This window comes from Felis catus, chromosome E2, assembly GCF_018350175.1.
Source record: "Felis catus isolate Fca126 chromosome E2, F.catus_Fca126_mat1.0, whole genome shotgun sequence".
In the NCBI taxonomy this organism is placed as follows: Eukaryota; Metazoa; Chordata; class Mammalia; order Carnivora; family Felidae; genus Felis; species Felis catus.
The window spans coordinates 55,351,410-55,375,576 of NC_058382.1; the positions used below are offsets into that span (position 1 = coordinate 55,351,410).

The following is a 24,167-nucleotide window of genomic DNA, read 5'->3' on the forward strand; positions in this document are numbered from 1 at the left end:
TGAATTTCTGTCACTGGCAATATCACTGACCCCCTTTCCCCCTGGAACCCCTTCTCCTTTGAGAGAATGCTCTCTCAGTCTGCTCACTGTGCTCCTCTCAGTCTTTTCCTCCTCGTCCTTCATCCCATCCTCTCCGTTTTCTTTCTTTGGCCCCTTTGTATATTCTTCCCAGCTCTTAACTGGGTACAACCCACGATTCAACCTCCAGCTTTCTTTTCTTCTACATCTACATCCTTTGCCTAAAAGAAGTCATTAGTTATCTTGGTTTCAACTCTGAACGCAGCCCGAGAGACCCCCGAACATGTATAAGCTTGCCCCTAGGAGGTATTGATGGGGACCGTCCACCTGTGTGAAGCTCATGTCCAAAGGTGTATTCCTTATCTCAAGCAATACCTGGCATTGGCTGCATTTTTTTTGACATCTTCTTTTCCTTCATTCAGATATCCATTTAATTTTGCCTTGCAAAGTGTCTTGGACCCATACTCTCTTGCCATTCCTTCTGCTTCCTTTCTATTTTCCTGAGGGCCTCCCGAAAGAGTAATATCCCAGGGTGCCATCAGGTTAATCTTGGCCATCTTCGGAGTGTGAATATCTCTTAGACAATCCATCCTGAGGCCAGGCCATGGAGCTGCCCTCTCACTCACTTCCTCCCTTCCGGGGTCTAAAAACACCATGCTCCTGGACCACTTTCTCAAGTCCTGTGGAGTGAGGCAAAGCTGATGGTAGGATGTGAAATGGAACACTGCCAGGGCACCCCACGGACCACAGGACTCGGGAATGCGGAAAGAGAGAGAGACTAGGGCCGGGGCCTCTGCCTACCAGTGGGTTGGCTCTGTGAACGGCCATTCTTCTTTCACTAAGAAGCACCTTGTTTAACTAACTAGGTGTACTCCAGCCGAGTAAATCAAAACAGTTAATTTCAATACAATCGCAGGAGAATATTTTTGCTTAAATAATCTTATCGAGTGTCTTAAATATATTTTACAATAACTTTGTGGCCGATTTACCTCATTCAACCTATGGAGGATATTCACCATATAATTGGCACAGCCTTCCACCTTGCCAAATCCATCAGCCAGATCAAAGGATTTGAATTCTTTTTGACTTAAATGCCCCAAATGATGCTTAATGATCAGCTGTTAGAAAAAAATGATTTCATATTTCATTTTATTTATTGAAAAATGTGTATTTATTTTGGGAGAGAGAGAGAGAGAGAGAGAGAGCAGGGGAGGGGCAGAGAGAGGAGACAGAGAATCCCAAGCAGCCTCTGCACTGTTAGTGCAGAGTCCGATGCAGGTCTCAAACTCATGACCGTGAGATCATGAACTGAGCCAATATCAAGAGCCAGACGCTTAACCAACTGAGCCACCCAGGTGCCCCTCATATTTCATTCTAAATAAGTATATCAGCACCCTCATGGCAATTATTTCACTTTTGGTAGATAGATTGACCGATTGTAGAGTTTGTTATTGTTGTCATGCATTTGTTACTGACATTATTTTCATGGGAAAATGTAGAGCATGTTAAGAGGAAAGGAAGGGGGGGCAGGGCACACTGAGCAGGAGACATTTGAGCAAGGAAATATAGGAGGCCAGGAAATTCGGCGAGTGGACAAGAGCATTCCAGGCTGAGGGGAAACCTCCAAGGCAGGAGTATGTTTGAGGACTGGCAAGGAGGCCCTTGTGACTAAAATGGAGTGAATGAGGAGACGGAAGTCAGAGATGTGGTCCAAGAGCTACAGGGCACAAAACATGTGGCCGTGGAGCCATTTAAGGATTTTGGCTCTGACACTGACTCTGGGTGAGATGGGGAGACTCTGGCAGGTTTGCAGCAGACGGGTGACATGACAGGGTCGAGGTTATCCAATGATTTCTCTGGTGCTGGGTTGAGGGTAGACTGTAAGGAGACAAGGGTGGAATCAGAGGGATCTAGCAGAAGGCTGTGGCTGCAATCCAGGTGAGAGGTGATGGCGGCTCGGGCCAGGTTGGCAGCAGTGGAGTGATCAGGTAGGGGGTCTATTCTGAAGGCAGGGCCAGCAAGATTCCTTGATAGATTGGATGTGGGTTGAGTCAAAGAGCCGAGCCAAGGGGATTCCAACATGAGCGTGCTCAGCTACTAGAAGGGTGAGGCTGCCCTCACTGAGATGCTGTGATGTGCTTCTGGAACACACACATCCTGAACCAGGACTTGAGTGAGCTGTGAGCTGCTAACTCTGCAGGGTAGAGGGAGGAGAAGCTGAAGGTGCTGTGACAGTAAGGGAAGGAGGAAGAGGAGGGGGTTAAAGAGAGAATGGGAAAAGCTCAAGGAAGGACCTATGAGCTCAGTGGAGTCCACAGTGGTGGAGGTAGGAGGACATGAAGGGTCTTCTTAGAAGGTAGAGTTCCTGTCAGTGTTCTACACACTGTGGTGGCTGTGTTACCTTCCACAACAAACTACCAGAGACTGAGTGGCCTAAACAACAGAATGTGCTGTCTCATAGTTCTGGAGGCCAGGAGTCTGAAATCAAGGTGTGGGTGGGGTCATGCTGCTTCTGAAGCCTTTAGTGGAGGATCCTTCCTTGTCTCTTGCAGCTTCTGGAGGCTCCAGGCATTCCTTGGCCGTGGCCACATCACTCCAATTTCTGCCTCCATCTTTACGTGGCCTTCACCCCATATGGCCCTCCCTCTTTTTCTCTTCTATTTCCTATAAGGATACCTGTCATTGGATTTAGGGTCCATCCTGATCCAGAATGATCTAATCTAAAGATGTTAACTTCACCGAAAGTGAAGAGGGAAGCCCCTGCCCCTCCCAAAGCCGAAGCCAAAGCAGAGGGTTTGAAGGCCACGTAAGCAGTGCTGAAAGGCGTCCACAGTCACACAAAAAAGTAGATCCGCAGGTCACCCACACTCTGACAGTACAAGACATTGTGTCTCTGAAGACAGCCCAAATATCCTCAAAAGGGCTCCCCAGGAGAAACAAGCTCACCACTAGGCCATCATCAAGTTCCCCCTGACTCCCGAGTCAGCCATGAAGAAGACAGAAGACAACAACACACTTGTGTTCATTGTGGGTGTCAAGACCAATAAATCCCAGATTAGACAGGCTGTGCAGAAGCTCTGTGACATTGACACGGCCAACGTCAACACGCTGATCAGGCCCAATGGAAAGAAAAAAAGGCATATGTTCAACTGGCTCCTGACTATGATGCTTTGGACATGCCAGCAAAGATGGGATCATGTAGACTGAGTCCAGCTGGTAAAATCTAAATATAAATTTTTCACCATAAAAAAATAAAAAAATAAGGAAGAAATAAAGATCCTTAACTTGATTACACTGGCAAAGACGCTTTTTTTCCCAAATAATGTCACATTCACAGGTGCATGGCACTAGGACGTAGACATATCTTTTTGGAGCCACTATTCACCCCACTACAGTGACGTACATGATTCCTCTACCCCTCCTTCTCTCCCAGGCCCAACTCTCAGGTCTTTAAAACTAGGAGGAACTTCACTACAGTTGACTTTACTGCTATACATTTTGTTTTGTAAACAGAAAAGAGAAGTTGAATTTCACAATGAATCCAGAATGGTTGAGAGAGGCAGTGACTGACAAGACACAGAAAAAATTCTGGAAGGGTAGGTCCCTAGGATCTGGAAGAAACCTAGGCAAGGCCGTGGGATACGGAATTTGAGCCAATATTATCTGGATCCCAACGTTTGGAAAGTTCTAGCAGATACCTGGGTTATCAGGACACAAAATATGATCATACTATATATTCTACTTTGTAAGCTGCCCTCCTTTCTCAAGAAATATTGCAAACATTTCCCCAAGTCATTACATATTCTTCAACAACATGATTAAAAAATTTTTTTTTTTACATTTATTTATTTTTGAGAAACAGAGTGAGACAAAGCATGAGCAGGGGAGGGACAGAGAGAGAAGGAGACACAGAATCTGAAACAGGCTCTGGGCTCTGAGCTGTCAGCAGAGATCCCGATGCGGGGCTCAAACCCACAAACTGTGAGATCATGACCTCAGCCGAAGTCGGAGGCTCAACCGACAGAGCCACCCAGGCACCCCTACAACATGATTTTTAATGGCCACATAGCAGTCCATCAAATGAAAGTGCTGTAATTTATATAACAAATCCTTTATGGTTAGCCATTTAGGATGCTTCTATGCTTTACATATGATAAATAACACTGAAATGAACAACTTCCTCTATAAATCATCATGCACATCTTTGATTATTTTCAAATGGGCTCATTTTAAATAACCATGAACAATTTTGCAATAGCAATTTCTGCTCATTGTTTTTTTTATGAACTCAAACTTTCCCTTCAGGCAAAAGGAAAAAAAAGAATGGAAAAGAAGTTCCTGGAACATCTGGCTTATGGTGTAATTTACTTTTGGTATTCAGCTGTGCTCCCAAATTTTGAAATGTTGTCTTTCTAAGAGACTCATCCTAGATTTAATCTCCCTTCTGGAGATACAGATGCAAGTATGTTTTCTTCTGTGAACTTCCAGCCTGGGAGCCTTGACTATGTGAGGGAAGCCATGCCAAACTGTACATTGGTTGCTTTCATCCACTTCTTCTCAATTTGTAAGTCCCTAGAAGGAAGGGACAGAAACTGAAAGAAAGGAGTTTTTGTTGACACCAAGAAGATCCTTGTGATAATGGCTGCCATTGAAAACTCTGATATGCCAGGCCTTTTACATATATTAGCTTTATAACCAATATGAGGTACAAATTATTATCCCACTGTTGGTGCAAGACTGTGGCTCAGAGCAGAGAGGGCAGTTCACACAGTCAAGTAAATAGCAGAACTGCATTTCAGAACTTAGCTCACTCAAAGCTACCGTATTGTCTGTTAGTGAGACTCCTAGGTTTTTGAATTTTGAACACTGGGAAGATTTCACACCAAAACTTGGGGAGACATGTAGGCTTGCCAGCTTTTAATTTTGCCACGTAAGGGCATCAAAACAGAAGCAACAACTAGCCTGTGATATCCTATCACCACCATCTCATTCACCAAAAGATATTTTAATGCCAAAAAGAGAGGAAAGCTATATAGTCTCTGAAGGTAATCCTTTAAATTGTATGAATTCAGCTTATGAAGATCAGTAGATTGCACTTAATGATGACCATCAGGTCACCATGGACCAGTGAAAAGTGGTTACCATCTCTAGACCACATTTAAGAATTGCACCCAGGGACACCTGGGTGGCTGTCGGTTACATGTCTGACTCTTGATTTCGGCTCGGGTCATGATCTCCCGGTTCATGAGATTGAGCCCAGCTGTCAGCACAGAGCCTGGGTGGGAGTATCTCTCTCCTTCCCTCTCTGCCCCTCCTCCACTCGTGCTCTCACTCTCTCTCAAAAATAATCAATAAACTTAAAAAAAAAAACAATTGCTTTCAGAAGTCATGTTACCATCAGTGCCTTGATGGAATGATTGCTCGGGCTTGGCTGACAGACATGGAAGGAGATTCGTGGCCTTCCATCTGCTGCAGGAAGAAGCTGGCAAAACATTCATTCAGCCATTGAGGCTGGGGCATTCATGCCATTATTCTCTTCTCTATTCAGGGTAGAATTTTCATACTCTGGTCCTTCCCAAGAGGGTGGAAAGGAAGTGAGGACAGAGACAGAGGCTATCGATTCATTTCAAGACATTTAAGGGAAAAGGAGAAGGGAGAGAGATCTGGATACACGGGCAGAATGATTTTTATACATGCTGATTCCTTAATGTATCTCTGAGAAGTAGAGCTGTATTGTCGGTAAGTAAGTGGATAAGTCAAAATAGAACTCAGGGATCTTTCAAGCTGGCTCTTTACGAATGTTATTGTTTTGATACACAATGTATGGGAGGCAAGGACAATGGGTTAATGAGTGTATGTTAATGTGTGTGGGTTTCACTTTTTCATTCTTGATGCCGTTCTGCTCTTTGCTGTGGTTAGTGCTAAGAAGAGAAAGAAATGAACCCAAGAACAAGATCAGAGATCAAAATATCAGGATTTAGCACACCACTTCCTGTTGACAGAATCTCTAACTTCTTCCTTAAGTCTCATGAGTGTGAAGTTCTATTGTCTTAAGAGCAGGGCCCTATACCTTTCTCACTTTGGTTCCCAAATGACAGTCCATTGCTTGCTGCCAATTAGTGACAGAACTTTTACCATTCTGGGGGGCTCTCTGAAAAGTGAGGACAATATAAGAAGTTTCTCATAAAGTTTAATTTATTCAGTATAAGAGACCACATTTTATTCTGACACTGTCTACTTTTCTTTAGTGTTAAAATATCTTTTCTTTTGTGGACCGTTGATAGTTGATTTTTTTTATTAAAAAAGCTTTTTTAATGTTTTATTTATTTTTGAGACAGAGAGAGACAGAGTGTGAGTGGGGGAGGGGCAGAGAGCAAGGGAGACACAGAATCTGAAACAGGCTCCAGGCTCTGAGCTGTCAGCACAGAGCCCCATGTGGGGCTCGAACCCACGAACTGTGAGATCATGACTTGAGCCGAAGTTGGACGCCTAACCAACTGAGCCACCCAGGCACTCCCGTTGATCGTTGATTTTTAAATGCATTTTCACTTGGCAAACTTAAATAGTGGAGATTCAATGTCTACCCCTCACCTTTTGAAAAGATTGCACAGATCTATGAAGTACAAAAGTTGGGAAATACTGATCTAGGCAGTTTTATTATTTAGTTGCAGTCCAATTATTTAGTTACAGTCCCAGGAAATTACCGGCAAGAATCACATGAAAGATTTCTAAGAAGATTACACAGGAAGAGTTTTGCAACATAAAAACTTCTAAACTTATAGGTAGGATAACTTTCTCTATAATGCTAAAATTCGGACTTGGATTTTATTTACAAACACCTTCAATGTCATAGGCATATTCATGGATTAATTACTCCGAGAAGCAGTTCTGAGCTCTGCAAGCCCTATGCTCCCAATTTTTGTCTTTTTCAAAAAGAGAAAGAAAATGTCTTCTGAAAACCATGGAAGAGAGGGGAACGGATTCTCATCGCGGGTCTTATGAAAAAGAATGGTTTGGGTAATCTTAGAAGAGGAATCAACAGTTACTGGGACCTAACATGACTGATCAATAAATAAATATTTCATATTAGAATTCCTCTACTGATTGGTGGAATGAATAAACACACTGATTTTGGATTTCAGTAAGGGATTTGACAAGGTCACTTTTGCTATTATTGTTGGCAAGATACAGAAATGTCAGATGATTAATATCAACTTGAAAGAAAGTTTCCTGAGGTATGTCTCTGATAGCTATACTGTAATTGTCTATTTACTGGTCTGCTCCCTAAATAGAATTTAGGTTCCTCTCTGAGGGCAGGAACCAAGTCTTTTTACTGACCGTTGTATTCTCAGTACCTTGAACAGCACCTGGCACATAGTAAGAACACTATAAATATGTGGTGAATGAATGAATATCTTATGAAATGCCTTGCTTTTACACTTATAAAGCTATGAGAAGGTTCACTTAGATTCTTCCATGATGTGTTGCTAGGAGGAGGGAGTAGTGGACCCAATCTTAATAACATCAAATATAACAGGGTTTCCATTTTGATACAAATAAAGTATCTTACAGGCATAGGGAGAGTTGAGCCTTACCAGATGGTTTAAAAAAGACTTAGGAACTTTGCTTCTGTTAATGGCTGATAAGATAAACAGGATCAACTCTCTTGCTGAGAGCTTATCCGATAAAGCCAGATAAAATATAACACCTATCTCCTCAACGCCATCAAAATACTGCTAGAAAACAGCTGATAACCTGAAATTCTATGTTCTTGAAGTGAAAACATCCTTCAAAAATGGATAATGAAAACATTTTCAGAAAAACAAAAACAAAGATTTCATCACTAGCACCTATACTAAAGAAAAGTGGTCTCAGGGGCAAGCGTGGAGATATGGGAAGGAATGAGAAGCCGCAAGAGAGTAACTTCTTTGTTGGACAATATAAATGAATGTTGACTCTATAAAACAAATATAAAAACATCCTGTGGGATTACGACAACTATACCATATACATCCAGATGGTGGGGAGTGGTGTACAAGTGTTCAAAGGTCCTGGCATGAGGTATATACCAAGAAAGCAAAAATAACAAGTCACATTGGTCTGTGAGAAGTCATTTAAGTAACTGTTAAAAGCATCACAAAGAGTGCACAACTGTCAAGGTAATGAAGGGGGAGCGTGGAAAAATAACAAAGAATGATTAATTCAAAGGAAGCCTAGAAAATAGAAGAAACGTAATGTAGAATACAAGGGACTAACAAAAGGTAAACAGTAAAACAAAAGATTTCAAGCTAAACATATCAATACTTATATTAAATGTAAAGGAACTAAGTTGTTTACTTAAAAGACAAAGATTGTTATACTGGAAGAGAAAAAAAAAGTGCCTAGTACATGTTGCTTTGAAAAGACATATCTGAAAGGTAAGAATACAGAACAATTGAAATCAGAGAGGTGGGAAAGACCTAACTGATATGCATGGAACAGTGGAACCAACCACAGAATATATATTCTTTCTAAGCACATGTGAACATTTATAGAAATCAACTGTGTGATGGGCCATAGAGTAAGACTCAAGATATTTCAAAGGACTGAAATCACACATAATGTGTTTTTCAACTTGAGTAAAATGAAGCTAGAAAGTGCAATAATATATCACTAAAATTTCCCATATGAAATTATTAAATACAATTCTAAATAACCCATGTAACAAAGAACAAATCCTAGTGGAAATTATAAAATATTTTTCAGTCAACTAACTTGAATTATAATTTTTTAAAAGTAAAGTAAATAAATAAAACATTTTCCACTGAACAATAATGCAAATAATACATATCAAACATGGGGGATGCAGCTCAGACATACTTAAAAATATAGCATAGCCTGGGGTGCCTGGTTGGCTCAGTTGGTTAAGTGTCTGACTTTAGCGTGGGTCACGATCTCATGGTTTGTGAGTTTGAGCCCCGCATCGAGCTCTCTGATGTCAGCACAGAGCCTGCTTTGGATCCTCTGTCCGCGCCCCCCCCCCCATCTCTCTCTCTCTTTCTCTCTCTCTCAAAAAATAAACATTAAAAAAATATGTATATATAGTATAGCATATAGTTTAGAAAGAACAATGGTTTAAAAAAACATCCATCTACAGAAATTAGAAGAACTTAGGTGCCCTGTAATCCTATAAAATAAATAAGATATAGACCTATTTGGAATTAATGATAACTGTGCAGTTTAGACGTCTTCTCCCCACACATGTCAATAACAGAACAACTTGATCTAGTCCCAACTTCAGGTTGTCTTCTCCTGGTGTTTTACCCTCTGACAGTATGAGACGGAGAATGAGATATATATTTGTACAATTCCAAATCCACACTGAGAACATTACTTATCATCTAAAAGTGTAAGAATCACAACAAAACTTGGGTTACCAGCAAGACCACCCCGGTTACATTCACCAAAACGACATGTTCTTCAGCTATTGCAACAACATGATTTTTTAAATGTTTGAACTCTGAACAATGTGGCTGCCTCAGGCACGTTGCACCATATTCTGCTGTGTATAAGGTGCAGTTAAGAGAAATGAGGGCTATCAACCTGGAGAAGGAAGAAAGCAATCTTCAAATAGTTGAAAGAAGCAGGAACTAGATGTGGTCTATGTGACTCCAAGTGACAAAGAAAGGACGAGTACCACGGTCAAGCTCGGTCTAGAGGAGAACTTTCTTTTTTTTTCTTTTTAAGTGTATTCATTTATTTTGAGAAAGGGACAACATGAGTGGGGGAGGGTCAGAGAGAGGGAGATAGAGAATCCCAAGCAGCCTCCACACTTGTCAGCACAGAGCCCCATGCAGGGCTCGAACCCACAAACCGCGAGACCATGACCTGAGCCGAAATCCAGAGTCAGACACTTAACCGACTGAATCACATGGGTGCCCTGAGGAGAACTAGATAGTCAGACTTCAAAGGCTTTGCTGTGCCCGTCATCAGAGGTGTGCTGACCGTGGACAAGATGACCACTTAGTGGAGATGTTACAGACAGAGTCCAATGGGAAGTTACTTCTTCACATTCCCTTCTATACTCAAGAACCACAGATTCTAAGAAAGTGTTCATTTTAGGATCCTCAGCAATGTTTCTGTTTGTTTGTTTGCTTTGGCCCAGGGTGGGAAATCCTCTCTTTTGGGTAAGATATCTTGTCTTCAGGAGGTGCCTTCCAAAAGGCACCTCTGTCGGTAGAAGGAAGCAGCACATTGACCTGTTGGCATCATTAGCAAGAATATAAGTTAAAAAAATTTTTTTAAATATTTATTTATTTTTGAGAGACACAGACAGCATGAGCAGGGGAGGGGCAGAAAGAGAAGGAGACACAGAATAGGAAGCAGGCTCCAGGCTCTGAGCTGTCAGCATAGACCCCCATGCGGGGCTTGAACCCACGCACTGTGAGATCATGACCTGAGCCGAAGTCAGACGCTTAACCGACTGAGCCACCCAGGCGCCCCAGCAAGAATACAACTTGATCCAAATGCCTCCTTCCCCTAGGAAAGCTAAGGATAAACTTGCAAAAAAAAAAAAAGATTGGGGGGGGGTGGACACTTCCAAGCAAGGATGGCCTCAAGGACAGCTCTAAAACAAAATGAGGGGGACAAAAAGGAGGTACAAATCAGCTCAGCCAGATGGAGGAAGTCCTCATTCAGAGGCAGAACAGCCCTCTGTTGGACTAGGACCCTGTGGTCCTCTGTGTTCCCAGTTGGCTAAAATCCTTCCTTTCCCCCCACCATCCAGCCCCACTAGTCACAGCTCCTGCAGCAGCTATATGCCAAGGTCAGGAACTGGATCCATATTACTCACTGCTGAATTCCTCCATGGCCGGTACAGAATGTGCCACCCAGAAGGCACTCTGTAGAGCTTTGCTCTTTCCTTATTCCTTCAATGAATGTAAATAAAGTACATGCAAAGGGACAGGCACTAGGCTAGGCATTTAGTGCACAGGGAATAAAACCCAAAGACCAGATGAGGTTCATGCCCTCATGAAGTTCATTCATGGTCTATCGGGGGAGACAGAACAATTAAAAAAAATTTTTTTTAATGTTTATTTATTTTTGAGAGACAGAAAGGGAGAGAGAGAGAGAGGGAGAGAGAGAGGGAAGTGCGAGCGAGGGAGGGGCAAAGAGCGGGAGACATAGAATCTGAAACAGGCTCCAGGCTCTGAGCTGTCAGCACAGAGCCCGGCACGAAGCTCGAACTCACGGCCTGTGAGATCATGCATGACCTGAGCCGAAGTCGGACGCTGAGCCGACTGAGCCACCCAGGTGCCCCTGAGACAGAACAATTTTAAAAATAAACAATCTGGGTTCAGAATTATGAATGGAGCTAACTGCAGGGAAGGGGTGAATATGGTGGTGATGGAAGATTCTCAGGCTGGGAGGTGAGAAGTGACATTTAAGCACGTGTCAGATGGATGGCAAGGGGACGTGCTGTGTGGCGAACTGGATGGAGACATAAATGAGTGAGGAGAAGGCTGGCAGGAACCTCTCCTCCTGCCCAGGTGAAAAGGGCTAAGAGGCTGCGAGTGCGCCCAACAAAGAGAAGAGTGGCTATTAGTGCCACGTGCAAGGCAAGATTCGTGTTGTTCACTTTTAAAAACAACCCTGGGGCTGGGTTCCCTTTCTTTAGAAGAGGAAACAGAGCCTCACGGAAAGGCTAGGAAGTAACTGAGTCAGGATGTGAACTCAGTTCCATGAGGCTTTACAACTCACCCTCCTAATATGTGTTCCCCCTGCCCTGTCGGAGGGCAAGGAACATCCTTACCTAGAGTTCCATGTCATGGCAGCTTTGGCCCGCCCCTACGGAGCCCCAGGACTGAGCAGCTGAGAAGCCTTGGGGGCTGCTACCCAGAGAAGATTTGCTTCATCTCTGGTGGGCGTGCACATACCTGGAAACCCACCAGGGTGCTCAGTCCCAGCCCCAGTGTGGGAGCCATTGAGAAAGAGCCAAGGGCCCCAGCCAAGAGCCAAGACCAATCCTTCACCCTCACCTAGAAAGCTATCTGACATCACAGCTATCCTGACTGAATCCTCCTGGGCTGGTGAGGCCACGAGGCCCGGGGAGGCGCCCGCACCTGGGATGTGCACATGGCTGACGGAAGGGAGCTGGGTGTGTGGAAAGAAGGAGATCTCAGGTCCAGCCAAGGAATTCAGATCCTCACCCCACTGCTTCCTGGCCTGGAGCCAGCAACGTCTCCCCACCTCAGGTGTCTGTGTGGCTGGGAGGGCAGACAGGAGGTGCCGTTGCCCCACATAAGACCCCTGTAAGGGCTTTGTCACCACCCCACCCAGTTCCACTATACCATAAGGTCCACAAGTCATTGCTTCCCACCTGGTCCCCTTGTGCCTGGAGATAGCTCTGAGCCCAGGAGCGCTGCCTTCGCAACTGGGCGGGCTGAGGGCAGATGAGCAAGGCTCATCTGAGATCAGAGACAATTTCCCCAACTCCCTGTCCCAAATTCTCTCTACCTCCATACAAGATAGACTCCTCCTGCCTCCCCCACGTCACCCGTGACTGGAGTCCCTGGCCTCCTCCTGGCCCCTCAGCACATGCTATATTCAGCCATAGTTGGGGACGAGTATATATTCCCCTGGGCACTTTATCCTACTCCTGAAGTTCTTCCTTTTTTGATAAAAAGCACGAATCGCCAGCATTTCTGGGGTTCCTTCTGGTGTGCCAGGCAGGATGAGCTAAGTGCCTTTACCTCGGTATTTTTATTATTTTACAGCTGAGAAGGGGTCTATCGGGGTGGAGTCACCCACCCGACTCTCTACGTATTAAGTGCCAGGGCTCAGGTGAGATTTGAAAACAGGTCATCTGACCCCCCAAGTGAGATATTTTCTTATCCCTCTGGATATGCCAACACCCAGTCTTTATCAGAATTCCGGCCTCCCAGCCAGGTGTCGAGCACACAGAAGACACGCCCCAGGCCCAACCCACTGGTGGCACCCTCTGGGGCTGTCGGCTTCGTTACTGGTGGTTGGTAGGGTGTCAGGGTTCCAGAGAGCTGGCTCTTGAGCCAGTGAGTCATGGTGCGGTCAAGTACCATTGCCCTTATAAAAGGAAAGTATCTCTCCCAGCTGCAATTTTCCTCTTTGCAAATGAGGATGGTAATACCCGCCCTGAAGTGTTTTTATGAGGTTCAAACAAGGCTAAAACAGGGAGGGACCAGTACATAATATACGGATTGCCTTTTATGTTTTGCCTAAAGCAGGCAGTAGAGGGGCTCAGAGCCGCTGGAACAAGGCTGCCTGATGCCCCCACTTCGTGATCTTGAGCAAGTCTCTTGACCTTCTATGCCTCAGTGTCCTCTCTTGTAAAACCACTACAAAACCAGAATCTACCTCGCAAGGAGATTACACTCCAAGAGACTGAGGGTACCGACTGCCGAGTCCCAGTGCCTAGAGCAGAGCTCGGCAGAGGAAAGGATCTCAGTGAAGAATGAATGGATAAGTAGGCGAAGGAACGTGGCCCCTGGCACAAATAAATACCAATAGATAGTGACCGTGGTGGTTGTATTAGCCTTGCTCTTATCTCTGCCTGGCATGCCTCCCCTCTGGCAAGACCAGCACATCGGCCAAGAATCTCTTCCTCTGGATTTTATATTCCTCTCCATTCAACACTTCAGCCTGTCGGAGATGGGGATGGATGGCAGGAATGCCAACTCAGGACAGCCTTCCCCTTCCAGATCTTCCAGACCTCTCTGGTTGCCTGCGTTCACACACACACACACACACACACACACACACACACACACATGCCCGAGTCAGAAAAAGAATTTGACAGTCACACCACCGGCTCCTGCCGGCGAAGAGTTTTTCTGTGAACTAAAGGTCTTGTTATTCACCGTTCGGATTGAATTCTGTCAATTATTATCCACCTGGTTATCTCTCCAGAGGTCACGGAAAAGAAAAAAACGTGTAAGTGTTGTGGGTGAGTACGTCTACGTGTCATGTGTTGTTTCCATATGTCAGGTGGCCTTGGGGGAGCTGCTGAATGGGAAGAGGTCTGGTATTTATAGGGATCGGCTCCCCGGTTTCAATGACCCACCAGGAAATACATGCCTGCGTGAGTGTGCTTAATCCGTGCTCATCCGAAGCGTGCCGGGGTTCCTTTCTCCCCCTCCCTCCTTGCCTCTCTGTTCATATATCCCAGGCTGCCTCCAGCCAGCCTTTGCCCACTCGTCTCGCTGGTCCTGAGCACACAAAGGTGCAGGGCGTTTCTGAGAATGAGCACCTTCTCTGAGACAGCATGGCTCTGCCTGGCTGTCCCCGCAGCGCTGGGAGGAATAGTTCTTTACAAACTCAAGAAGAGCCCGGGGCAGGTGGGGAGAAAGGTGGTCTGCCTGGCGGGCCTCTGGGCAGGGGCTTACCTGCTCAGCCTGTCCCTCTTCTGGGGCTGGGTCCTCTTCCCCCTGTCCTGTTTCCTCATGTGTGCTTACTTATCTGGCCACGAGTTTTTACCTGTGGATCAAAAGGCGGTGCTGATCACAGGTAAGTGGACGGCACTGCAACTCTCACTCAGGGCAGGATCTGGCATTTGCCTCACCTCAGTGTCACTTTTTCAAAGTAGGTTTCCAGATAAAATACTTGGCATGGAGTAAATGAAAGCGCATTCCCAAGTGTCTTTCACTACAGTGTTTTGGTTTGCTTTTTTCACGAGATGCTCTTGAAGGGGCCGGCGGTTAAGATGGACCAGGAAAGTGACATGCGGGAAAGTGACATGCGCCTAAGCTGTGATTTCGCTCATTTCCCAGGCTAAATAGGCATCCGCAGACCAGCGGTGTTTTGTGTGTTTCGATGTACACAGGAAAGTTCCATAGGTTTCTTCAGGCTGAAATGGAACGTTACTCTCAGATTAATGTTTGGCTGTGTTCTAGGCTCGGGCTCTTATTCCTTAAAATGTGCAAGAAACTTGCAATGTCAGCCTCTCCTTGCTCTTTGTTGTATGTTTTTTAGATGTCGAAGGGACTCTTACCTAGGTTGAAATTTTGCGGTTTGCCTGGCTGCTGTCAAGAAACTCGTGTCTCATCTGAGCCTTTTGTCTTCAAATCTGTCATTAGATGGCTAATGTTTCTTAATTGGATCAAGTTGGCAGTGTGTCCAGAAGGCAGTAGCTTGTTAGTTCAGCTGCCAGCTTTTTCTTTTTTTTTTTTCTTTTGTGTTTCTTTTTCCACTGCAAGTGTGAGGCCAAATTAGATTCCTCTGTGCTGTAAAACTGGTTTGTTTGGTTGTGAAGTTAGAGCTCGGATGGGGCTTTAATTAGGATTACCCACCGATATCCTGACCCAGAAAGTCCTGCCAAGGTGAGGCATCCGCTGTGGAATCCCTTTCGGGGAGTTTATCACCTCGAGGCTGTGACCCGCTGGGATGAAGGCAAATTTGGGGTGTGCATGAAAGCCAATCAGCGACCTTCTCAATTTACTGAGAAATGGACTCAAAATGGTCCATTTTGCCTTTTACATGAACCCAGTAGTGAAATTCTCTCTTAAAATAAGATGCAAATTGGCACGTGTTGCAATTTTGGAGTGCTATGGAAAACAAGCTTCTTCAGTGGAAACAAACAAACAAAACAAACAAAAACCCCAAACAGATTGAAGGTAGAAAATACAGTTGGTCAATGGGACGTTTATCCACATGAATGTCTACTATCCCCTGGAATCATGCCTCTAGAAGACTGGATAGGTTTCCCACTCTTTCACTTGAATTTTCAGGGTTGGCTGGGTGAACAGCTGTTATCATAGTCTAAAAGTCTCTGTTCTGTGTGTAGTGACAAGTACCCATGGTCTTCAGAATAATTCCAGGTTTGTATTTAGTGTACTTTCCCAGTTGTGTGAAAGAAGAAAGAACCATTAAGCATGTTAAAAAATAATAATAATAATAACAGTGATGCTGTGGTTGATGCTAATGGGACATGATCTCTTGGAAGTCTAAATATTCCTGGAAAATCCATTCCAGGAAGCAGGACTCCTCAGGCCGATAAATAAAAATACTAAACCTTAGGGACTCTGGCAAACTTCAAGGTAACTGAGAAAACAGGAATTTTCTCTTGCTTATTTATCTTATCAATGTTCCTCTGCTTTCGAAGATGTAGGCATACAGAAATGTACAAGATACACATCCAAGTCAGTTAGCCTACATCAGCCATCGAAACGTCCTGACTTGTGTTTCACTGCGTGTAAAATGACTGATTCAATTAGGAACTCAAGCCCAGTGACTAATCTCTCCGTGAAATGCTTAGCAATCAGAAAGCTTAGAATTAAGAATGGAGCTATGTCCATTTAAAGGTGACTAAAATGTCCCCTTAACAATTCTTTGTCCTTCTCATGAGGAATGCCATAGATTCAGTATAATTCGAGAGAAGGTTTCAAGACCTTTGTACTAAGTGGAGAAATGTAAAATGAATTCGTCTAGTAAGACCACAGCTCAGTAACAAATAAGTCGCCATGACTTGAAAGAATCTTTGTTTCGGGTTGGCTTATGTTACACATCGATGCACATTTTAGTGTGGTGGGGAGGGGGAGGAAGGAATGTGGCAGTGTGTATCAAAAGCCACACATTTTATTTCTTTATCTGATAATTTAAGATTTAGAAACTTCTCTTGAAGAAATAATCGGAAATATTTAATCGGAATAATATAAAAGGGTAGGCGCCAAACAAAACGGCATATTCACAAAGTTTACAATCATGAAATATCAAGGGCAGTAATAAGAATGGTGACAGGTTACGGTCCATCCTCCGGGTGTTACAATGGACGAGCATTAAAGATGATGGGGCGCCCGGATGGCACAGTCAGTTGAGCGTCCGACTTCAGCTCAGGTCATGATCTCACAGTTTGTGAGTTTGAGCCCCGCGTCACACTCTGTGCTGACAGCTCGGAGCCTGGAGCCTACTTCAGATTCTGTGTCTCCCTCTCTCTCTACCCCTCCCCTGCTCATACTCTGTCTGTCTCTCTCTCTCAAAAATGAATAAACTTAAAAAAAAATTTAAAAAAAAGATGAAAACCACAGGACTGTGTCACAGAATGGAAAACCAGGTTAACGGGAGACCCAGGGGATCCAGGTGTTTGAATAAATCTGTACCCACGGCACAGGGGTAGGAAAACACTGGAAGGAAATTGTGAATGGCTGGATTTGAGCACTTGGATTTGTTTTCCCCCTAGAATTCCTCCAATGCAGTTATATTCCTCATATAACGAAAACATTTTAAGAAGAGAGCACGTTAAAAGGATGAAGTCTATTTTAGGATATTATGGACCCAGAGATAGGAAAATTACAAGGAGAAGTTCAAATAAGTAACTTTTTTCTTTGAGTCCCTCATTTCATTTTGCTAAGACATTCAAACGTCTTTTGTTTCAGAGACATATAATTATAGTAAGAAGAAATAAGCACAGAGCTTTTGAAATGTCATGTTTGTCTTCAAGGCATCTGAAGCCGCAGTGGCCATTCAATTTTTTAAATGGCAGTGAAATTCGTGAGGAGCAGGCCCATAACGACTGCAACAGCATCTCAGGCACAACATAGTGGGGAAAATGTTGAAGTCCGATGGGTTTGGATTCGAATCCAGCATTTAGCTTGCCTTGGGCTGTGTTCTCCAGAAGCGGGGCTTGAGATGAGGATCTATGTGAAAGGGATTTAATGGGAGCGTTCCATTGTCCAAGGAACATTGGTCCTGGGGCATGGAAAACGGACGGGGAAGGGGAAGAAGCCAGGCTGTCCCCCTTGGAGGCCAGGGAACTGTAGTCCCAATGCCCTCACACCTGTCAGTCATTAGTTAAGGACTGTCACCCCGCCTCCGAGGTGGGGAGGAGGGGAGGCTTAAATTCCCACCACTTGTGGCTTTCCGGGGCCACCCACAGGCAAAGTGAGCTCTAGTATCTGGGGGCAACATGTTGCCTGCTGACAGTGAAGTGATCCATGGATTAGAGCAAACAAAAATGGCCAAGGGATCTAGAGTAGTGTGACATTACCTGTTACATACTTCTTAGTAGCCGTGTGACCATTGGTATCCATCTTTGGGCTTTTGAACTTCTGCTTTCTCCTCTGTAGACTGGAAATGACCGTAGATAGACAGACAGACACACACACACACACACACACACACACATACACACACAGACACTTATAGATGGCATTAGTGGAGGAGAGAGAGGAAGAAGGAAAGGGGGAGGAGAAAAAAGAGGGAGGGAGGGGGAGGTGATTTTGTGTATCAGGTGGTGAGGGGAGAGGTTTAAGTGTGGGGTTAGGTAGAACAAAGAGACAACAAAAAGAAAAAAGGAAAAGGCTGACAATGAAATGGAGAGAAGAAGCATTCATTTGTTTATTCAGCAACATGAACCGAGTGTTCACTATGTGTTGTATATTGTCCAGAAGCAATGGGGGAAGAAAAATAAAGACCATGCAATTGTTATGTTGCCAACTGATGGGATCAAAGTTCTCAGTTTCCCTTGACTCTTGACTCACATTCCCTGGATTCCTCCTCCTCCTCCTCCTGTGAGGTGGTGCCTTATCCTTCTCAGCCTACTCTTTGAACTTGGTAGAAATGCAAAGGTAACTTTGGTTTTCTGCCCTCAGGCCTTTCATCCTGGCCCCTCCAGTCTCGCCCACCTACCTCCATTCGGTATCTACTGTGTGCAGGGAACACACCCAGAGGGCTTGGCAGTCTGATGGGAGAGATGTGGCCATAGCTAACCTTGGCTGTGCAATGGGGCAGGGAAATGTCTCTGGGAGGATTCCCGAGTGCCTGGAGCCCAGGGGTGGGCGCAGCTCCTGTGTCAGGAGGCTGGGGAAAGCTTGACAACAGACGGATCTCATTAGGGATTAAAAAGTAGCTTTCCAGAGGGAAAATAGGAAGGTTTTCCAGGCCAATTGGTTAAGCAGTTACTATAGAACACAACTAGCACTTGTTGAAACTTGTTGAGTTGGATAATTTTTAATTGGAATTTTCAAAACAGCGCACAATGGGGATGGAATGAAGGGCTGGAAGAAGGATCTGTTTTATGTAGAGGTCCTTATTCTATGCTCCAAACTAAGGGTCCTAGGTGGGTAGTGACCCCTTCTGGGACTTCCTAATTAGTCCAATTAAGGTTCTAAAATGGAATACACTCAGTATCCCCTTGGACTTTGGGCTTCTTTGGATTTAACATTAGATTACTAAAATGGATAAACATTGACAGTGGAACATGGGATTAAAAAATGGCATCTCTGTGCTCAGAGCTTCATATTTTATATTTGATTCTCACAACCCAAATAACTTACATCTTGCAAATAAGGACACTATGTGTCCAAAGTCACCATGACACTAAGTAGCAGAGGTAGGCTAAAACCAGATCAGACCCACTTGAACCAAAAACCATGCTCTTAACCACTATCATGACCAGTGTTATTAACTAGCCATGGTGTCCTTGGTATAAAATGTGTTCATTCAATCAGCAAGTAAATGTTGCAGATGCATTTTGCGCACAAGATTCTGCTTGATGCAGAACTTGGCAGTTGAGTGTGGACGCAAGAGATGCCGAGGACAGAAGATACAATGAAGGTACCATGGAGAGGGAGAGGGATGTTTGAAAAGGGTGATGATTTGAGAGATGCCACATGGTGAATTTGACTTCAGCTTTGATTTTGAGGGCAGTGAGGGGGCAGTGCAGGTGAAAAGCCACTGGCAGTTGGAAATGAAAAACTAGTCCTTGGTTGGGGTTAGAGAAGGAGACTGGGGAACATGACCCATATAGCTACGGTTAATGCTGCAAGGGAAGAGGTCCCTGAGGTATATAGTAAGGAGTCAGTACAGTCAGCAGTGAGCCTATAATCCAGCCAGTCTACCGAATTTTTTAAAATGAGCACACATCCAGTTTTATCATTCAGTTTAAACCTTATGAGCCCTCTACAGAGAAGCATAAAAAGGTATTGCTAACTCAGGTAATGTTGTAAAAGTTGGAATGGTGATTTTATTGGCATTCTAAACTAAAAAATATTTTTTTAATTAAAAAGTTTTTTAATGTTTCATCTATTTTTGAGTGACAGAATCCACGGCGGGCTCCAGGCTCAGGGATGTCAGTACGGAGCCCGACGTGGGGCTTGGACCTGTGAACCGTGAGATCATGACCTGAGCCTGAGTTGGACGCTTACCCACTGAGCCACCCAGGGGCCCCTTGTTAGGCATTCTAGATGGCTTGTTTTGATTGATGGAACGAAAGTCTGTGCCCCCCACCCCCCAATGTATTGTAAGCTGTTTGAAGGCAGGAACCAGGTGTCTCTTATGACCATGTCCTTCTTTTCAGTCTCTGAGCACATTACTAGAACCAATACAATATCAACCAGTGAATGAGCCATCGGTGAACAAACCAAGCTGGTGTAATGCACTCCCCCTTTTGTGGTCATTGGCCAGATACAATGGCATTGTCCCAATCTGCCCACTTGCTTAGGCACTTCTTTTTGCTAGGGTCACCTGTGTAGAAAGGACAGAGTGACATGGCTGAGCTCTGGAGGACCCATTGTTCGGCAGTGACTTAATTGTTGGTTTGCTCCGGACAGGGCTTTGTGATGACTTGGTTCAGAGCATGGTCCTGTTTAGCTAGGTTGTGGCACAGACAGAACATCCTCTGGCCCTGACCGGGCTCTTGAAACTGCTCTCCCCAGGGTCCCTGGTGTCCCAGTCATGAGAACGTGTTCTCCTCTAATCCTTTCCCCCTTCCTAACTTCTCTGGTTCCTGCCTTCCCGCCGACTCTGTCTGTCCTACCTCCTTCCCATTTCTATAGGTGCTTTTTGTCCCCTTATTGATGATTTCTTCGTAAATTCGTCTTCCTTGGTTTAGTCCCTAGATGCCAGCTGTCCCAGATTCTCAGATTCCCTACATTCCCCATTAGGATCCCTTTACACCTCACACTTTCCAGCAGTCTCCATGAACGGCTCCCGTGCCACCTGTATTCGGGCAATGATCAGTCTCTGTGTCCTTCCCAGACTTGGTTCCTGCACTCTGCAGCTCATACCCACTCCTTCCTCAGTATCTCCTCCTGGGTGTCCAAGAGCCCACCTGTCCCCGACTGCACTCGCAAACTATCCCTGAAATCCTGCCATCAGCCCAGCACTCCCTAATCTGTTGATGGTGCAATCACCACCCACCCATCTGCCCAAGTCAGAGAAGTCACAGCCACCTTTGAATCTTCCTATCAATCCACCCAAATCAGAAATCAGACTCATAACTGAGTCTCCCTGAGTCTTTCTTTTCTTGCATCACCTCATCCAATGAGTCTTTTCTTCATCACTCAGTGACCTTTCACTGCCTTTGAATTTCTCCCTTCCTTACCATTCTACTGCCTCTCCCTGTGTTCAAAGCTTCTCAAGTGGGCTCTGAAACAGCATCTCTGTTGTTATCCCTGCCCCTCTTTTCTCTATCCTCATCCTGCAGCCAGAATCATGCCTTTCTAGAATACAAAGCTAACCAGTCCATGCTTCCCTGTTAAAATCCGTCTATTTCTCTATAAAGTCCAAATTTCTTGTGTGCAAAGGTTCTTGACGATGGAGGTCATATCATATGCTACCTCTCTACTCCCCAAGTTCCAAGGCAAGTTCTGGATACCTATTAGCGATTCTAAAAGTTGTAAGCTATCCAAGCACCGTACAAAAAAAAAAAAAAGTACATTTAAGATAGGTCAAGAGTTGCCAGGGAGGTAAAACCTGAGGTTTTCAGAGGATTCCAGGTACAAACAAGTTCTTATCTGAAAAAAAATGGTCAAAGATTATCTTTGTCTACACCCTCAAGGCCATAGCTGCCTTGTCCATTTGTTTATGTCAGTATCTAGACCTTAATTACTCTGCAGATTTCGGAATCCTCTGTTTATGCTCCTAAAGATGAACACTTTGTAGGTGGCATTCCTTTGCCCCATCATCCAACTTCTTGACTTCGGGGTTTGATGCTAGGCTCTCAGAGTCAGGAATTAGATTAGATCATAGGGTGTCCATATGTATGTGTGAGGACATGGTGTGGGAAAAATTTCTGAGGCAAGGCCAGAGGCATCAGGTTAATGGGTAGATGGCTCAGATAGTTCTGTTACACTGAGCCCGACAGAGATAAGCAGAGGACCTGGAATGAAAGAAATCAGTAAATCCAGGTCCCAAAGAAGACAAGATGGGAGCAAAATAAGCAGGGAGCAATGATGGAGTGGAGTGGGGGAACATGTCCAGGTTGAATGATCCAGGGACCCCTGGGACTTTCATCCCAGCCACCATCGTCGTCACAAAGTGGCATCTCCTCTTTAACACAGGATTCACTACAGGCAATACTCTGGTGCTCCCTGACTCCCTCACATCATGAGATTCTTCCTCTGTGCTCAGAAACCCCAACTCCCATTGACTTTGTGCCATAAACAGAACATTGGAAAGATAGGTATCCCTGGAAAACAATTCTAAAATTCAAGAAGAGAAGCCATTAGGAACCCTGTGTTGAATTCCCTTTGTGTGCAAAGGACTCAAGGTCCTGGGCCAGAGGCATGTGAATTTGAGTCAGTGCCCAACATTGTCTTAGACTGAATAGAAAGAACCCAAATTCTACTTTTATGGGTCAGAGGCCCTGATCGGTCAGTTGAAACACTGGACAAGGACTGAGTTTCATTGAATTCTATTCTAAAGACTTATGTCTACTAAAGTCCTGAGGCCTACAGAGTCAAAGCAAACCTGGGAATCATGAAGAAAGTGATTAGAAACAAAACCAAACTTATGTTTCTTTCTTAAAACAGAGCCATAACATATGGGCACCTACAGGTCTGGTCACTGTCATTCGGGGTGGGAAGTAGGGTGCAGTGGTTAAGACTACACACTCGAGACCATGACTGATCTGGCTATCAACTCATACCTTGCCACTAACTAGCTTTCTGAACTAAGGTAAGTGAGTTGACCTCTCTGAACTTCAGTTTCCTTATCTGTAAAACAGAACTAATCATAAGACTGATCTCACTGGGATTATTGCCAGGATGGAATGAAACAACACACATAAAGGACCATTTGTAGGTGGTGATTGGCACTGAGCCAAACAGGGCAGCCTCAGGGTGCTGATCAGATAGTCAGAGGATAAGGTTGCTAAAAGAGCCCCCCAACTCTGGAAAGAGAAGAAAGAGAGTGCGCATGATTGCAACAGGCCCTGGAATATGAGATAGGAATTCACTTCCTTAGAATCCTCCCTTCCAACACCCACACCTTTTTGCACTTACAGTTTGAGAGAAGTTGTAGAATGAGCCACAGGAAGCGTGTGTCCACACACAGATAGTAAACCAGTAAGTCATCTTAGGGGGACATCGTTATAGGACAACAGTGTAGTGGGTAGGGTTCCACTGCATCCTGTTGCCCAGGCAGGGTTTGGTCACATGCAAGGGGTCTCCCGTACCCCACTCCACTCATTACAGGTCAGTTGTGATTCTGGGGAGGCGGGGGGAGAGGGGGGAAGGGGGAAAAACCTCCTGCTCTGCCACTGTGAGGTTTACACAACCAATCATCTCCTAGTGCTCTTTTCGGGATCATCCCTTTCATCCAGTGAGGTTGTTTGAATAGTCCCAGTGATGGAAAGCCCACTACATTTTCAGGAAAACCATTCCACTCTTATACAATGCTAATAGTTATAAATATCTTCCTTCTAACGAGCCAAAATATGCCTCCTTGGAACATCCATCAATGCACTTAGTTCTGTCCTTGGAAGTCATGCAATCTAATTAAACCACTCTTTTGCATGATAGCTCTTGAAAAATGTGGAGACTGTATCATATCATAGCCAAATCTGCTTTGAACTAAATCTCATTCCTTTAACCATTCCTCCCATGACTGGGTTTCCAGAACTTTCAATATTCTCCTCAGCCTTCTCTGGACCACTTCCAGTTTGATGACATTCCTTTGAGATGTTGACTCAGACTTCACATCATGTACCATCTTGGTCTCTGGGCAACAAACCAGATGGGAGCTAATGAGGTGAAGTGAAATCAGAATAAGGTTCTTCATCAGATGTTATTGCTTTGTTTAGCAGGGTCGGTCGGTAACAACCCCTTTTCCCAGCTGAATTCTGAAATGATTGGGCTAGAGGAGCAAGGCAGGTAGAGATGGAGACATTGGCTCTATTCCTGAAAAAAAAAAGCATTGGA

At 44.6% G+C, this 24,167-nt stretch overlaps 2 protein-coding genes and 1 pseudogene across 3 annotated transcripts in view; 2 read left to right on the forward strand and 1 right to left on the reverse strand.

Moving 5' to 3' along the window:
- Positions 1–24,167, reverse strand: part of SDR42E1 (short chain dehydrogenase/reductase family 42E, member 1) — a 58,865-nt gene that overhangs the window by 13,602 nt on the left and 21,096 nt on the right. The window contains exon 1 of one of the 2 annotated variants that reach the window (XM_045046656.1): positions 14,418–14,508. The exons of the other annotated variant lie outside the window; for it this stretch is intronic. The gene's annotated coding sequence lies outside the window, so the exon portion shown is untranslated. Of the gene's footprint in view, positions 1–14,417; positions 14,509–24,167 lie in introns of those variants that run through there. 2 annotated transcript variants of the gene reach the window in all.
- LOC109494668 lies at positions 2,745–3,245 on the forward strand (annotated as a pseudogene).
- Positions 14,125–24,167, forward strand: part of HSD17B2 (hydroxysteroid 17-beta dehydrogenase 2) — a 91,798-nt gene continuing 81,755 nt past the window's right edge. The window contains exon 1 of the mRNA XM_003998308.4: positions 14,125–14,538. Coding sequence (XP_003998357.2) covers positions 14,274–14,538 — 265 coding nt within the window. The 5' untranslated portion in view covers positions 14,125–14,273. The remainder of the gene's footprint in view (positions 14,539–24,167) is intronic.